Genomic DNA, 18,529 nt, shown 5'->3' with positions numbered 1-18,529 from the left:
TGGTTGATTGTTTATTAGAAAAAAGTGGTACCAGTACAAAAGCTAATAGATATATAAAATAAGCAAACAAGTTGGATGACTAATATTTTTTCAATTATGTTACTTGTATATCAAAATCAGTCACTAAAATTAGTTATTATATATGTTAAAAAATAAATATACATTAAAAATAAATTAATCCACATATATATTTATACACAAATACATAAGTAATTTAATAGTTTAATCTTAATAATTGATTTTAGTATACGAATAATATTTTTTATTTTTTTATAAGCATTTTGTTCTGCATTAACTTAATAAATATCATACTATGTTTCGAAAGAAAAACTCGAATCACATGTGATAAAAAAAAAATTCTAACGAAATTTAATTACAAGCAAAAATATAAAATAAGAAGCAATTGAAAAAAAAAAAGCAGGAGATGCTATTACTATATAAACAGATGCCGCTGCAGAACCCCGCTGAAACTTCTTATCCCCTTCTCTCTTTCTGACTCTGTTTTCCGACGAAGCCTAATTATAATTCCTTTTCTTCCTTCTTCTTCTGAAACAAGACTTTCATACCCTTGTTCCCTTCGTCTGTTCCATTGTTCTGCCATTTGGTGGCACTAACACATGCCCCATGAAGAACAAAACACCGTTATCATTGGTTCAGTGTTGAAGCATACGAAAATTTTAACAACAGAGAGAACCTTTATTGACACAATTGAATAGGTTTAACCCAAAATAGAACGACAACACACAAAAAGAAAAGAAAGAAAATCAAAGTTTGGACTCTGGTTCTTCTTTACCTTTTTCTTCTTCAATCCCTCAGAATCTTTGTAAAGATCTCGTGACCTTGGTATGTATGATATGAATATGAGGATCCTGAAAACATTTTCAGACACAAAGTTTTACTAATTTCGTTCACAACCTTAATTTTTTTTTATTCTTTCATGACTTGTTTTCTGGTTTGTGTAGAAATTGGAAACGATGTCGTGTTTGTCAGCAAGAACAGGACGACAAAGACAGCGTTATGAAGGAAATTTGCGCCTTGTCTCCGGGTTAGTCTTCCATTTCAACGCCATAGCTTCGTCTTCTCTTCTATCAAAATCTCTTTTTTACCTTTCTCTTCAATGCCAACCCTTTGGGATTGAATAGAAAAATAATTTATGAAAAATAAAATAATTGTGATACACTATCAGTCTTAAATAATGTTTTAGATAATCGTTTAATTATATCCGTTAATATTTCTACATCAATGTAAACCGTACTCTTTTTTGTTGATGTTATATATTAGGTATAAATTTAAGTACAGTCTCTTCGTATGAAGTTTGTATTTAAGAATGGTTAGATAATTTAATAAATTTGATTAAATAATAATTTAATATTTTTTAATTTTTAATTTTATTTAAAAATAATTACACATAAAGTTTCACCTACATATTATATAACTAAATACACATATAAAATTAGTTTACACAAATTAAAAATTTAAGAGTCAAATTCTTTTAGTTTAACAATTTATTACTATTTTATTTTGCCAATATTTTTAACGATTATGTTACGTATACGTCAAAATCAGCCATTAATATAAAATCTATGTTAAAATATAAATACACATTAAAAATAAATAAAATCACACATATATTTATATATAAATATATTAATAACATTTTTAGGTACAAATAACATTTTTATATTTTTAAACATCTATTGACCAAAATAAATAAGTTGTATTAGCCATAAAATATTATGTTAAAGAAATAATATCTAAAGTTACTTATATAACATAATATTCATAATTTTTTTATATATAATATCTATAATTATATATTTATTAAATTTAAAATTATATAATTATTCTAAAAATAATTAATAAATACTAAATAAAATAACTTTTAGTCGTTTCGGCTATTTTTTATTCTCTCTTAAATATTATTGCTTTTATTATACCTTCTCTCTTGCTTGGTTTCCATTTCCCTTCTTTGTTGTTTCCTTTTCCCTTTCCTTTCTCTGTCTTTACTTTTGTCTTATGTGCCTGCAATACTACTAAATTAATACAAGTCTTAATCACGAACAGAAGCCAAAATGCCTAATTAATTTTTTGCTTACAGAGAAATGTATTTTAAATCCAAATTTCGTAGACATCTTGTGTGAATAATGTATGTCAACTCAATTATTATTAACACTACTTGATCTTCCACAGACAAAATCATCACTAATGAAACTAAAATATGCAATTAAGTGCATAATTTATAACTGATCCCTTTTAAGTCCAAGGGCCCGTTTCATGAAGAACTCAAAATAGTTATATACATATATTATAAGAAGCATTTTTTTTTTGAAAAATAAAATAAACACGTTTTTATATTGCAACAAATCTTTCTTTAAAAGTTACAAATAGTAAAACAATTATATTAGATATACAATAAAATTAGCTATTAAAATTAGCTATTAATATAAAATATATATTAAAAATAAATTAAATAACGTATATATACATAAATGTATTAGTAATTAATTTTAATAGTTAATTTTAATATACAAATAATATTGTTGATGGTAAAAATTACATTTGTGATAGAAATTTTCTATTTTCGAAGATTCCAAATTTTTATTTTAGTAACACTTACTAAACACTTTTCTCCGTTAACCCTTTTTTTTTTTATGGTGTATGTGTGGAAGAGGACATCTTAGAACTGTTTCTGCATGATTATGCCTTGTGCGTTTGATAATTAATTAAACATTTCAATATTTCATGCGGATGTTTCCAAGACAATCATGCATCAGAACAGTGGGCCATGTCATTGACTTAAACGTGTAATAAAAAATATTATAACACTCCAAATTTGTGGGCCATAATCATATCACCATATCAATATCATTTTATAAATCAACCAGGAAATTTTCTCCATAGTTATCGGTAACAACACCACCGTGGCATGCATATGCAGGGTTTAACTAGGGTAGTAACCATTATTATGAAATCATGTAATGAAAGAATGTGTTTGATGTATCAATAATCAATTATATTACACAATAATAATAACAGGTCCAGATGGCAAAATTCTCAAAAACAAGTGCACCTTGCTTGTCAAGTAATTTCACCTGCGAAAATATTTAGTAATAAAAAATGGTTTAATTTTTGATACACTGCCGTTGTAAAATAAGTATTTTATAAAATTGTGCACATTCGTTCTTTTAAATGACTATTCACGTAATTAATATAAAAAATAATTATTTTTACTATTGTAGCGTTACGTAAACTACTTTACAAATTAACCATAACTTACCTTATTTTATCTCTCTAACATTGCTGTTTCACAAGCAATAAACAAATATTGAGCAGTTTTAGTATCTTTTCTATAGAGTTTCAATATATTGTGAGAAGAAGAAATTTTGTGAGATTTGCAAGAGATTCTTATGGTTAAGCTTTCCTTTGCATTGCAACAGGTGTATTCCCTATAGGTGGATAAAGGACAGCACAGATCAAACGGGCGAAACAGAGGAAATGATAGAAGTACTGATGGTTTCTTCGCCGAAACGCGATGATCTTGTATTTCCAAAGGTACTTGATAATGAATTAGATATTGTCTATGTCTGCAACAATTCAAACTCTTCCATATTGATCACTTTCCAGGGTGGATGGGAGGATGATGAAACTGTTACGGAAGCCGCATGCCGCGAAGCATTAGAGGAAGCAGGAGTTAAAGGAATTCTAAGAGTAGGTTCAATATCCTTCTTGCTCATTCAACTTGTTCACTTATAGTTCTTCATGGTATGTTTATGCACACCTATTAAACTAAGTTAACTAACACAATTAAACATTTAATCGCATTAACTGATGATGTCTACTATTGATTTTGATTTCCTTTGACTAATTAGCTGACTTTCATGTTTAGGAAGTTCCACTGGGAATATGGGAATTCAGAAGCAAAAGCAACCTTGACTTATGTTGTACGGAAGGTGGTTGTAAAGGATACATGTTTGCCATGGAGGTTACCGAAGAACTTCACACTTGGCCGGAGCAAAATAACCGCAGTCGCCAATGGGTAAGTGTTCTGAAGGAATACTTAGGAGAAGAATTACATCAACCCGATTACCATGTTGTTAATTGGTCAATGTTATGAACAAAATTCATAACAAGTTTTCATCTTTCTATTTCTCTGTATTGTTTACATAATAGAATGTATTTCTACATTAGAGAGCAGCTATATCTGAGTCTAAGTCTAATATTTTGTCTTCTCAGTTAAACATAAAGCAGGCATTTAGTCTGAGCCGGTACGAGTGGATGTGTAGCGCGCTCGAGGAGTTTCTTAAAGTCATGGAAGAAGAAAGAAAGCTTGAGAAGCAAGATGATGATAGCATTGGTTGCCCTTCAAGTCTAGTAGCAGATGTTTCAGAATCTCAAAGTATGGCACCACCTAAGTGCTATAAAAGATCCTCTACTATGCCACACCATAGTATGAATTCTAAGAAAAACATCTTATCATGTGCTTCTTAAGAATAGCCATCAACTTTAGCTTTTGACATGTTTTCTGGTTTTTTTTTTTCTTTTTTTTTTTTTATGTAATGAATCAATGTTGAAAGGAAGTAAGCAACATCTTCAACTGATGTTTATTTTCTTCAACACACTTTGTTCCTAAGAGAACCTTGTAAAAAATGTCATCAAATGTGAAAAAAAAAAAAGAAAAGAAAAGATTCATGATATTTTAACCTTTCACTTTTTTATTTAGAACAATTGATTTCATTCTCAACAATAATGATTAGTATTGGTGTTACTCTCTTTTGCTACTCGTTTCTGCGTCTCTTTACTTTGAATGGAAAACATGCTTTCCTAACTAATTAAAATTGAATCAGTTTGCGATGACCTCTAACCTCTTAACAAAAAAAAGTATGATTGCAAGAGCAGTGGTCAGAAGTTATGTTCAGAAGCGGTCTTGTCAAGATAGGAGGATTATTTGTTAATCTGAAGTAGTTAATGGTATGTTGAGAATAAAATTTGTTGGACAATGGATTTTATGGGCCTAATGTTATTTTGGCTGGGCTTGTTGGGCGCTGCCTAAAGAGGCGGCGGAAAGAATATGGAAGGACTGTTTATATATTTTAGAACCCATAACTAAAACTTACCAAAAAAAAAAAAGAACCCATAACTAAAAAAAGAAAAATATCTCCAAAAAAAAAAGAACAAATACAGTGGCGTGAAGAACAAAAATATTAAAAAGCAGTAGCGTTGTGCTGCATTTAAAAAAAGGCAAATTCTTTGGTGGCTTCTGGTGCCGAATTTGCCGATGTGCCTTTTATGGTAAATATTAGATATTATTTTTTTATCTTTTGTTTAGTAAATTAAAAAATTATGAATTTGTTTGGGTGAATTTTTAATAAAAAAAAATTTTTAAATTATTTTTTAAAAGAATTTTGTATCGTATATTCTAATGGCATAGATAGGGGTGACAATGGATAAAATAGGGTTTAGATCCAACCCTAATTCTACTATAGGTATCTAATTCTATCCGTAAATTTTCATAAATATGCAATATTATTATATAACCTAATGAGCATGCAAATTAAAAATTTAATACAAACAATACAATTATTCCACAAATAATACAATCGTCCCATAAACAACATAATCATCAAATGTTCAATTATAATAAAAGTCTTTGTTTAAATTTATAACACAAACACAAAAAAATATTGTGATATAATGTTGTATCAGTAAAACAGAATTGATTTTTATATAAACAAAAGTGTTAAACTATCAATTGAGAATCTTAATTCAATGATAAAAATCTTTTACACTAAGTGAGAGGTCTTTTGTCTTTAATTCAATATGTACCTATAACATATTTTTATAACATATACATATATAGGGTGTGGGTTGGTTGGGTAGGTTTGAGACTCAACCCGCATCCTATCTGACTCGCACTCAAACTCGCTCTGCACTCAACTCTACCCACAGTGGATCTGGTTGGCAACCCTATCCAACCGGTTTGAATACTCGAAAAGTAGAGTGCATGCTGTCACCCAACATAGGCTAAGCATACCATAAAAAAAAGTTTAATATTATTTATTATTTCTATGCATTGAAAATGTAAAAAAAAAAAATTATTTTTGCAATAAATAACATTAAAACATATATTTTATGGTATGCTTAATCTATGCCCTTACAGCATACGATAGAAAAATCTTTTTTTAAAAGATCTTTTAAGTAAAAGTAATTTTATGTTTGGATATTTTATGTAAAAAGATTTTTTTATCTATCAATTATATTTGTGTTATAACAAGATAAAAATACTTATTTATTTATTTATTATGTGAAAAATATCTTTTTTTTAAAAATATATTTAAAAAAAGATATAAATTATAATTTTTCAAAAAAAATATTTTTTATTTTTTTAGTACTTTTATTTTTATTATTAAAAATTTGCTAAACATACTACAAAAAAATATTTTTATTAAAAAAATATTTTTTTACATATTTAATAACACTCAAACAAGCACTACATATAAATACCATAACAAGCATCTTTAAAAAATTGAACATTAATAAAAAAATAAAAAAGATTAATAATTATTGAAACCACTGTAGCGTTTCTAGTGGCCAAAAGAAGGATTACTGGGTCGCCCAACCAGGTAAATGTAATAGATGGAGAAAGTTTGCTAGTATGATATTTTCCTTAAAGAAAAAAGTACAGGAGTTGTTTGTTTGTGAATTTTACTAGCTTTTATGAGTTTTTGTTAATAAAATATTCCTTTTTCGGTTATTGTTGGTGTGAGGGGCCATGTAAAGGAGGATAAATCAAAACAGGCCCAATTTGAATATTAGTACCTAACTAATATATAAGTAGGGGAGCACTATGGTAAAGATGCAAATTGGTACAGATTTACAGATATTTTCTCACTTTTATTGTTGTATTGACACGTGGATTTACTGTTCCCTTAAAAGTTTTGTCTCAAATTTTTAAATGGCGGGATCATTTGGTTGTGGCTAAGTCAAGCCTCTCCCACGCAACAGTAGTGGTTGTCGTAGGGGTTTCTGAGCAATAACAGGTCTTTTTGTTTAAATGGCTAGTCTGGATTGATAATTTCAAAAATTAATGGAAATAAGATGTTTTTGGGTCTACTAGAAAAATAAATGAAATTAGGTCAAATAAATAAATACGAGAACAATACTAACAAAAAATAATAATAATAAACATGAGAACTATTTAATAGCTATATTTAATTATTTATAGGCTTTAGCCAAAAAAATAAAAAAAGTTGTTTCATTTGCAAGCTAAATATTATTAGATTTTATTTATTATTTATATTAGCTTAGTAGCTTTTTTAGGATTAGTTCAAAGAAATAAAATTTAAATATAAAAGGTTCATAAAATGTTTGTTGTACTCTAATTTTAAAAAGAATTGTTTGGTTGCAAATTTTAACTACTACTATAGCATTTTTTCAAATATAATAATTTTCACAATAACTTATTATACTTTACTAACATTAAGGACACTATAATTTTCAAATATAATAATTTTCACAATATCTCTGCATTTAGACATGTTAGAATTTTTAATTTGAGAAGAAGTACAAATTGAGAAAAAAATAATAAAGAAACATCTAAAGAAAAAGACGCATATAATGAAAATTTTAAGAAAAAAAAATTAACTTTCCAAAGTAACGAATTTTAAAACAATATCAAATACATAAACCAAAAGAAAATATCAACTGTAGAAATTTTGAACAAATTAAAATGAAATACTAATAAATAGAAGATTCAACCAACACTTAAAAAATTTATTTAAAATAAAAAATTAAACTTACATAAAGATGTGGTGAAATATGAAATAATAACATCTTTAGAAAGTGTTTAATAATTTTATTTATTTTTAAATATTCAACAATTAAATAAAAAGTGACAAACGAGCTATACCTTAAATGACATAGTTTTTTCATGCTCACTTAGAGATTGCAAGTTCGAGTCTCCTTATTTTTAGTAAAAAAAAAAAATAATTAAACAAAAAGTGACACATAAATAGTTGATGAAACTAACTCTACAATGTAGCATAGGGCTAACAATACATACTTTATCCGTGGCTACCCAACCCCGCCCAATCCGGTCGGGTAGGATAGACTACTCGACTCATTGCGGGTATGGTAGAAGGTAGAGCCGTAGAGATCTAATTTAAAGTAATAATTTTTTATTTTTTATTTTATTAATATGTATAAAATTTGGAATGATTGAATTTTATATTTTCTTTAAAAAAATTTAATATTTATGCAGGCATGATAGGGTAGGGTTTAGAACTTTAGAATACGGATAGGATTAGGATTGAGAGATTTCAACTCGCGAGTAGAATATGATAGAGTTTTAATAAAATTTTCAACTCGCGGGTAGGGTTAGGATAAGATCCAAATTCTATCCTACCCTGCCCATTACTAGTCCTAATATAGGACCAATAATGACAGAAAATACATACACTCATCAAATATTAAACATAATAATTATATGTCATTGTAAAATTTATATAAGACTATCATATTTTGGACAAACTAAAATTTTAATTTGCAGAAGTTATAATTTATTAAAAAGATAATTTTATTCCAAATTAAAAGTTTTCTTTGTAGAAATAAAAAAAATTTTTTAGGTGTTCGTATAAATATTTATAATTTTTTTATAATAAATATTTTTTCTTTAAATTTGAATAAGTAAGTCTTTATAAAAAAATCTTAATATAAGCAATGCACATGTGCATTTAAATTTGAATAAATAAGGTTACAAAAAAAATTAACCAAATTAATTTAAATTTATTGAATTCAATTAGATAAATAACAAATTATTTATTTTATTATATACTTTATAAATTAATAAACCAATTAACCAATATAATAAATTACAATTAATGCAGTATATTTAATTGATTGATATAAATTATAATAAATTACATTGACATTTAAATATCTAATCAAATCAATTAATTGAAATAATTAAGTTATCGTAATAAATTATATTTAATGAGTTAAAATAAATAAATTAAAAAATACTGTCCAAAACATCAATACTATCATTAAATACAGAAATATAATTTTTATATAATATAATAGATTAAAAATTCAATTATCACTTTTTAAAAAAAAATAACATTTAATTTATCAAGAATTAATATCATATTTTAAAAGATTAAATACTAATTTATCAATTATTGTTAGAAAATATCTAAAAATGTCCTATAGACATTACCTAAGTAAGCAAGGGTCTTAGTAGGTTTAAGTGTATTGAAATTTCAAGATATCTGAGAGGTCAGTGTATTTATAAGTGATGAACCAATAATCACCGTTGGAGTAGTTCCACTTCTGGTAGAAATAATCGCCCTTTTATCTTAAGGTTGTCGAGATCTCTTTTTTAGAAATGGGCGAGAAATATTAGAAGGTAATTACAACTTCCTTGAAAATGTGAATTGGATGACGCGGCGCCTCAGTCCGACCTGTTAGGAGGTCGGTTATAGGTGGGTGTTTTTTGGGGTCTTTCTATTTTTAGGCCGCACTCTATACTTTGAGTCAGGCATGAACAATAATACTTTTTTTTTTAAAAAAAGGTAAAAACAAAAACTTTTTTAATATTTAATTTTTTTTTAAAAGAATCTATTCTAATGTGCAATTGCTTTTTTCTGTTTATCAAAAAGAAAAAAAATTACATTTTCAAAAAACTAAGATGACCCTCATTTTTTTGTTTACTGAAATTAACTTCTTAGATAAAAAAAATTAGTAAAAGTTATTTTTAGCATAGTTATTAAACTCAATTTAATTTTGTTAGTCGAATTGGTAAATCCAGTTTGGCTTAGTTAATTGAATTGAAACTTCGGTCATAATCTTATTAGTTGAATTGGTAAATTCAGTTTGACTTAGCGTGTGTTTGGATTATAATTTGTCAAATTAGAGTTTGAATAAAAGTAATTTTATAGAATTAATTTTGGGTAGAAGTAACTTTGTGTTAACATGATTTATATTTGGCAACTCTATACCAAATTTGATTTATGTTTGGTTTTATGAACAAAATCATTTATGCATTTATAGAGAAGAAAACTAGCCAAATAAAAAATTGAAGCTTTCAAGAAATTCTAACATGTTTACCAAACATACTCTTTAGTGGATTGAATTGAAAATTTGGTCATCAATCTTTATTGGATCATTCAAAATAATAACAACAACATTATCTATTACAACTTAATCTTTCAACAACAACAATAAGAATAATAACAACATTAATATTCGAATACAAAAAAAAAGATTCTTTTTTAAATGTGGGGTTATTTTTACATTATCTATAAGTTAATTTGATTAGTATTTAATTAAGTGAGGTTCTAATACTTTTACACATTCAATTAGCATTAAATATTTTAACTTAAAAAAAATATAATTTTATATCAACTTGACAATAAATATATAGTGTTTTTGTTAAAAACGAGTCTTTAATTTTTAGTTAGAAACAATCTTCCACCATTAATTAAGTTACATACGATTAAAAATATTATAAGAGAGTTAAATTGTATTTTTTGGTCTAAGAATCAAAGATAATGTACATTATAAATACATAATTCTTCAATTTTTTATTCCAATTTTTTTCACTCATGTAATTATTTTATTTAATTATAAATAAAAAGAAAAATCAAGTCAATTTTACTACAATCAAACCCAAAGACCATTTATATATAAACATTGCATAATTAGACTCTTCTTATAATTTTTTTTTATTTTTTAGTCATTTTAATACATGTATTAAGTATATAAATTAGATACTATTAGAATTTAAAAGTATTTAACAGATTAATAAAAAAAATAGTTAAGTAAATATGTAAATAATTGAAAACATAATGCCAATTTTTAAATATACTTCATAATTGACTAAATAAAATATTATTATTATTATTATTATTAACAATTTTAAACATTATATATATATATATATATATATATATATATATATATTTGAATAATATATATGGCATATTATAAATAAATGAATAAATAAATTTGCAAGTAATTAAAAGGGATATTGAATTATGGATAGAGAAATTGTAAGTTGAATTAGAATATGAGCAATACTACATAGCCGCTAACAAATATGATGTTTTTTTTATAACAAAAATTTATATCTATATTTACAGACGTTTTATACATAAAAGCATATAATTTGTATTTATATTTACTAAAATTTTACATACATAAATCAATACAGTTTGCACCTATATTTTTTAGAATTTACATAAATTAATAAAATTTATTTGTTAAAATAATTTAATATTTATGCTGGCTAAATAATGATCAAAATTACTAAAAGTTGTTAGTTCCCAAAAATTTCTCATAGAATATTACTTTATAAATGAATTAAAGAAAGTCATGTAACTCTTTTTTCATTTTTTAATTATATAAGAAAAAAGCTCTCTTTAATATATATTATATAGAATTAATTATCAATTTTTTCCATCAATTAAAAAATACATATGCCATAATTTTTATAAAAAAATAATTATATCAATTAAAATTAAATTCATATTTTAGTTAATTAATATTTTTTTGTCTTAGCAGATTAATTTTATTATTAGTATTAAAAGTTTAAAATTCTTTTTTTATTTTTCTTGCAGGACTCATTAAGGATTAAAAAAAAATTAAGAGAGCCAAAGACCAACTTATATATAAAAAGAGGTCCAATGCAACATAAATGGCTTCTCCTTTATTGTGTCTAAGCAAGCCAAGCCACCAACTTTCTAGTTCGCTGAAGCTGGCCAAATTGCTTCCCCAACATAAAGATAAAATAGTACATGTATTGCAAGAAGAGTTATGTGATGGGAATATCTGTAAACTAAAATCTGTACACTATAATTCTCCATATAAGTATAACCCGTGTATTTAATAGAATGAAGTATAAGGTTCTTGAATCAATACTGAAACTGCCACCTATCTGCTTATTTTCTCTCAAGGAGAGCTCTTCTCTCATAAAGAGTGTCTCTGAAAATTAAAAGTTCTTTACTCATTTGCATCTTTTTTATATTCAATATAAATCACTATTTTTAATATAGCAATTCATCTACAAATTCCTAGCTTCAAAATACTCCATAATCCCATTGCAAGAAAAGAAAGAAAATAGAAGTATCTCAAGGTCCACTTAGCACTTAGAACAGTTTCAGTGAAAATAAAGTAACTAAAATACATGACATGATGCACAATGAGAAGTAATCCATTGAAGGTAAAGTAATCTCCATCATCATACCAGAGGAAGAGAAGAACTTTATTGAAAAAAATCTAAACATAATAGGAAAGATACTCTTAGATAAAGAGATTAGCTGCAAGACTAGTAAAGTAATTCTGTTGAATATTTGAGATAATCCAGAAGGAGTTGCAATATCAGAAATAGGGAGGAATAAGGTGCTCATTAGCTTCAAGGACAAGAGGAAAGGAATCCAGACATATAAAAGAGTGCCATAGAGCATTAGAGGAAATCTTGTCAACCTGCAGATATAGAATGCAAAAGAATCAGTATATGCAGTAGGGTATAATTATACGGAATTATGGATGCAAATTCATGAGCTTCCACTCAATTACATTACAAGAAAAATAGCAGAGACTATTGACAGAAAAATAAGAACTGTTATGAAAACTAAAAATCCAAGATTAAACAATATCCTACAGAGAACGTTCTTGAGGATGAGAGTGAGAATGAATATTACCAACTCTTTACTAACAGGTTTCTGGCTTGAGCAAGAAAAACATCCAAAAGTCTTGGTTGAATTCAAGTACGAGAGGATTCAGGATAGTTATTGTCTGAATTGTGGAATTCTTGGTCATAGCAAAAAAAAATGCAAAAATCCGAAAGTAACGGCAAGCTGGGACCCATCAAAATCGAGATATGGACTAGGTATGGGGGTTAATAGAGCCTGAACTATTACAGGCATAGGAGTAATGGAGGGATTCAGAGGAGGCAAGAAGAAAATTCTAAACAGCAGAGGATGTTAGGTATGGAAAGTCAAGGATCTAGAGAACAGGAAGAAGAAATTCGAGAAAATTTGCTAATCAAGCACGAAATTTTTGAAGGAGAAGATTTGGGGCAAAATAAGAAGTCAGAAGAAATTAAAAATAAAATAAAAAAAGGAAAGGATAAAGTTCAAGAGATAAGAGAGAATATTTAGGCCAGCAGGTCCAAAGTGACACTTTCTTTAGATCAGGAAGTGACTGGTCCATTAAACATTCAGTATGACATGGAGGGGAATGGAGAGCATATAAAAGCAAAGCAAAATATGGAGGCCCAAATGGCTGAAATGAATACAAGGTTGAATGGGCAAGTTCATAATGTGCCGAAGGTATTAGAAGACCAAATTAAAAATCAGCAAGTAGAGTGGCGTAATATAATGAATACTAAACATATAACAATTGGAGAAGAACTAAAAAACATGTTTGGCAAGAAGGAGCCCCATCAGAGTCAGAATGGTGATAAGGAAATTACGAAGCAAATGAAACCAGAAAGAAGAATCATAAGGCATGTTGTAGGAGATATGTGGAGCTATATGAAGAAGCCAAAGATGAAGAGAGTTGTAAGTGTAGTTGGAAGAACCATAGTTCACAAAATGGAGAATGGGGATGTGTATTATGTAGAGCTAGCTATGGACCAGGAAGAAACAGAAGAGGTCAATGCAGTAGCATCGGAATAGAGGAATAAAGATCAATGAGTGTTAGAGCTGGCCCATGAGATAAGGATGAATCTAAAACTAAAGAGGAAAAGAGGTGCAAACAATCAGACAGAATAGGAAGTGAACATGGAGGAAGCAACAGAGCAAACAGCGACAAAACCAAGTAAGAAGATGAAGAAAGAAGCTAAAACAGTCATGGCTGAGGAGGCAGGCCTAATCATGCCCACCTACGGCCATGATTGTCATCAGCTGGAACCGTCGAGGGATGGCGGTCCCCTCGACAGTGGCAGAATTAAGAAATATTTGTAGAACTTTTAGGCCATCCATTTTGTTTCTTATAGAGACTAAGGCTAGTCAACAAAGTTGTGAAAGAATTAAGAGAAAATTAAAGTTTGATAGTAACTTTTGTTGTCCAGAGACCTATGTATATTTTGAAAAAATAATATTAATATTAATGCTTATGCTTGGTGTGAAAATTTTATAAAAGCTAATATTAGTAGTGAAAATGGAAAAGATTGGGAAAGAATATTTGTTTATGGTCATCTAGATCACAAGAGGAGAAAGGAGTTATGGAAAGAGTTATCTAATAAAAATTATAATTTGGAGGAACCAAAAATTTTTATTGGAGACTTTATGGCGTGATTAACCAAGAGGAGAATGTAGGATTACACGCAAAACCAACTAGTCAGATTAATGCATTTAGAAATTTCGTAGATGAAAATGCACTTATAGATATGGAAATACAAGGAATGACATACACCTGGTTTAGTAACCCTAGGAATGGATTTGTCACTAGGGAGAGGATAGATAGGGTGTTAGTTAATTAGGAATGGAGAAGGATTTTTCAGCATGCTACTTTTACGACTTTACCAGCTATAAGCTCAAATCATACACCTTTAATTCTTAATCTTGAACTAAGAGGTAAGAGGGGCAGATGCTTTAAATTTGAAGTTTACTGGGTTGACCATAATGATTGTGAGAATGTCATAAGAAAAGGGTGGAACAGTATTAGCAACAGTGGTAATAATTCATGGGTGAACTTGTCTCAAAGGATGCAGAATTGTAAGAAGGAATTAATCAAATGGAGCAAGATTGCTTTTAAGAGGGTAGATATAGAAATAGAGAAGTTTAAGATCAAACTCAAACAGGCTCAGAAAGGAGATTTTTCAGATGAACAGCTTACTAGACTATGAAAACAAGAGAAAAAGTACTGGGGGCAAAGGGTGAGGGTAAAATCGTTGAAATTTGGAGACAAAAATACATCATTTTTTTCATGATTCCACCATTAAAAGAAAAGATAGAAATAGATAAAGAGATTAAAGGATTCTAGAGGTGAATGGGTTTGCGAAAAAAAATTGAAGTTGACAGAGGAGTATTTTCAGAACCTTTTCAAGGCATCAGACAATTTGAATATGAATAAATGCATAAGTAAAATTCCTATGAGAGTGGCTGAAGATATGAACAAGGAACTTATGAAAGGTGTTAGGAATAAGAAAATTAAAGAAGTTACCTTCAGCTTAAGAAGCCTCAAGGCACTAGGACCAGATGGATTAAATGGTCTCTTTTTTCAATAGCACTGAAAAATAATTAAAAAAGAGGTTTGTGATGTGGTTAAGAATTTCTTTCAAGAAGAAAGCCTGTCGAGCAGTATATGTGAAACCACCATAGTTTCGGTATCTAAGACAAGTCACCCGGATAATCTAAACCATATTAGACCGATTAGTTATTGCAATTTTATATATAAAATAGTGTCCAGGGTAAAGGTTCTTAGGCTAAAAAAAATTATAGATAAAATTATATCACCCATTCAGAGTGCGTTTATAGGGGGCACTTGATTCAAGACAACATAATAAAGTGTAAAAAATATTTCATGCTTTGAATAAAAAAGAGAAAGATGCTTCTAATAATTTAGCCATTAAAATTGAAATGAATAAAACCTATGATAGGTTGGAATGATCATTCTTAAAAACTACTCTCAAGGCTTTTAGGTTCAATCAACATTGGATTAGGTTGATGATAGAGTGCATGAGACAAGTTAGTTACAAGATTAAGATTAATGGTATTCTGTCGAGAAGTATTGTGCCGCAGAAGGGTTTAAGGCAGGAAGACCCCCTATTGCCTTACATGTTTATCATTGTGGCGGAGGTTTTTACCATCCTCAAGGACAATGCCAAAAGAAATGGTAGAATTTCTGGAGTTAAAATAGCCCCAACCACTCCAACTATTTCACACTTCCTGTTTACAGATGAATGTATTATTTTTTTGAAAGACAGTGAAAAGAAAATTTATCAACTTATATCCATTTTAAATATGTCTACGGAGGCCTCAGGATAGAAAATACATATAGATAAATCTGGAATTACATTTGGCATATAGGTTCTAATTAAGAATCGAGTGGAGATTAAAGAGATACTAGGCATGTCATCTTGGGATAGTCCAGGTAAGTATCTTGGTCTTCCGGTACAGTGGGTGAGATCCAAAAATAAAGCTTTGAAGTAGATTAAGGAGAGAGTATTAGATAAGTTAGGAGAGTGGAAAGAAAAATTGCTTAACCAATCCGAGAAGGAGGTCCTCATTAAATCAGCAATTCAAGCAATACCAGCCTACGTTATGAATGTGGTCCTATTTTCTAAAGGTTTTTGTCAACAACTTAGTAGAAGAGTGACAAAATTTTAGTGGACTTCAACTGAAAAGGAAAGCGGGTCCTATTTTACATTCAAAATATAGTCCATTTGGCAAAGAAAGCATGGAGAATATTAGAAAATTCTCATACCATATAGGTATAGTTCTCAAAGCTGTATATTTTCCAAATGAGGAATTTAAAGAGACAATGTAAAATATTGAAAAATATTCATGCAATAGGAAGGGCACCATCATGGATTTGGCGAAGTATTGTGCATGGAAGAAATTTCCTAATGAGGAATGGAAGGTGGTTGATAAGAAATAGGGAGAAAGTAAGAATTTTTGATGATATGTGGATAATAGACATGGATAAGAGTCCTGAAACCAGGAGCAACAATGTTAGATTTGTGAAGGAGCTAATTAATGAGGGATAAGGATGAAATTTAAATGAGCTTAGAAAATTTTTTGATGAACCTACTATAGAAAAAATTATTAGAATCTCAGTGAGGGTTATAAGAAAAGAAGACAAATTTAGTTGGCATTTTAGAACATATGGTCAATACACAATTAAAATATGGTATTACATTGCAAAAAAAAGAAACGAACATGAAAAATAGAAACAACCCATCAACTAGTGAAGACTTAAAGGACTTATGGGAAGAAATATGGAAGTTAAAAATGCCTCAGAAAATTAGAGGATTCATATGAAAAACTGTACATAATATATTACCAGTTTATGAAAATATTTACAATAAAAAAATAACTAACACTCCTTTGTGTCCAATTTGTATGCAGAAAATCAGAAACTACGGAACATGCATTGCTGCTATGTCCTTGGACAAAAACAGTGTGGTTCGGAGCGCAAACTCATTGTTGTCCTACTGCACAGACAATATCTTCCTATGAAAAATGGATGAGGGACCTTTTGAAGAACATGAAGCAATATACAGGAGTAAGCTATGAGAAATGTAGCAACAAGGCTGGGTTCCTAGTTTGGGAGGTACGAAAAACAAGAAACCAAGTAGTACATCACAAGAACAAACCAAATCCAATGACAGTCATACACAAGGCAAAACTAATGGAACTAGATTATGCGAAAAATGCAGAAGAATCAACCAAGATATCCACAACTGAGAAAATACCAGTAAGAAGAGTTACCTAAAGACCATCACCATCTGAATGGGTTAAGTGCAATATCAATGCAGCATTTGTTGAAGCCCATGCTAGAGGAGCAACAGCTGTAGCTTTTAGGGATCATACTGGTAAGCTTCTCATAGGGTTGCACTTGAAAATAGTAGCGGATTCGGTTTTAGCTACATAAGCTTCAACAATAAGGGAAGCACTTATTATAGCAAAAAAATTTTCAAAAGAAAAAGATCATCATAGAGTTAGATAGTTTAATCCTCACATAAGCGATAAAATCACAAGCATCAATTGTGAAAATTCAACCCATACTTGAAGACATACTGGACATTGTAGGTAGCATATCAACTTGTAGGTTCACTTGGATGCCAAGAGAAGGGAATGCGCTGGCACATGAAGTGGCAAAATTTGCAGCTGCGGAGACCCTTGACCAAAATTGGATTACTTGTATGCCACAAATCATCAAGAACATTTTGAGAAAAGACAACTTGAATTCCTTAAAGCTAAGAAGCAGATCATGAATAGGAGAAATAGAATCACATCATATGCAGCAGAATAGGCAAAGCAACACTGAATAATAATAAATAAATAAAAGTATATATATATATATATATATATATATATATATATATAAGAAAAATAAAAAGAAATAAATAAATAAATAAAAAAATAAAATTGATATAGGCATGATACTCTAAAGAAACAGTAGCAACAATACCGAACTCAACAAAGTAACAACAAGAGGAATTCCTCGTTTGAGAACGAGCATGGAGGGAGAGGAAGAGGGCGACAGTTGATCAGTTGTGGAAGAGTAAAAGTGGAACCAGAGAAGAGCCAAGTGCAGCAAAGGAATGAAAAACAATTGCGAAATCAGTGCTAGTTGCGGTGGTCAGGTGAGAAGTAGTAGAAACCGGTGGAGAGATTGGTGATCAAGGAGCTGATTTCAAATCAAAAGGAGACTCGGATTACGTCTTACCGACTCGGACATGTTTGCTTTCGCCGATGAGAAAAGGAAGAAGGGAGAGGAGGGCATCCATGACAGTTGTGATATTATTTGGTGACCATGGAGATCCGTTTCTTAGAACGGCAACAGCCAGGAAAAGATGGAG

General features: G+C 29.0%; 1 protein-coding gene across 2 annotated transcripts; it reads left to right on the top strand.

Moving 5' to 3' along the window:
- Window positions 1–419: 419 nt before the first annotated feature.
- On the top strand, window positions 420–4,692 carry LOC107604895 (nudix hydrolase 13, mitochondrial). 2 transcript variants are annotated; one of them, XM_016306609.3, is made up of 6 exons: window positions 420–843; window positions 963–1,045; window positions 3,438–3,552; window positions 3,625–3,708; window positions 3,887–4,036; window positions 4,234–4,692. In XM_016306609.3, the coding sequence occupies exons 2-6, from the start codon at window positions 975–977 to the stop codon at window positions 4,486–4,488; spliced, it is 675 nt and encodes a 224-aa protein (XP_016162095.1). In that variant the 5' UTR covers window positions 420–843; window positions 963–974; the 3' UTR covers window positions 4,489–4,692. The 2 variants fall into 2 exon arrangements, with proteins under 2 accessions (XP_016162095.1, XP_088345514.1); XM_088489388.1 differs by having other exon boundaries at window positions 467–843; window positions 3,438–3,708.
- Window positions 4,693–18,529: the final 13,837 nt, after the last annotated feature.

The sequence above is a fragment of the Arachis ipaensis genome, chromosome B6 (genome assembly GCF_059453495.1).
Source record: "Arachis ipaensis isolate K30076 ecotype BB chromosome B6, ASM5945349v1, whole genome shotgun sequence".
Taxonomy (NCBI): domain Eukaryota; kingdom Viridiplantae; phylum Streptophyta; class Magnoliopsida; order Fabales; family Fabaceae; genus Arachis; species Arachis ipaensis.
This window is presented reverse-complemented; position numbering and strand designations above follow the sequence as displayed.

What these genes read in the sequence shown, in the direction of transcription:
- LOC107604895 (XM_088489388.1), top strand. Translation starts at nt 975, where the DNA reads ATGTCGTGTTTGTCAGCAAGAACAGGACGACAAAGACAGCGTTATGAA. An exon ending in AATTTGCGCCTTGTCTCCGG is followed by an intron (nt 1,046 to 3,437) that starts GTTAGTCTTCCA and finishes GCATTGCAACAG; the next exon opens with GTGTATTCCCTATAGGTGGA. An exon ending in ATAACCGCAGTCGCCAATGG is followed by an intron (nt 4,037 to 4,233) that starts GTAAGTGTTCTG and finishes TTGTCTTCTCAG; the next exon opens with TTAAACATAAAGCAGGCATT.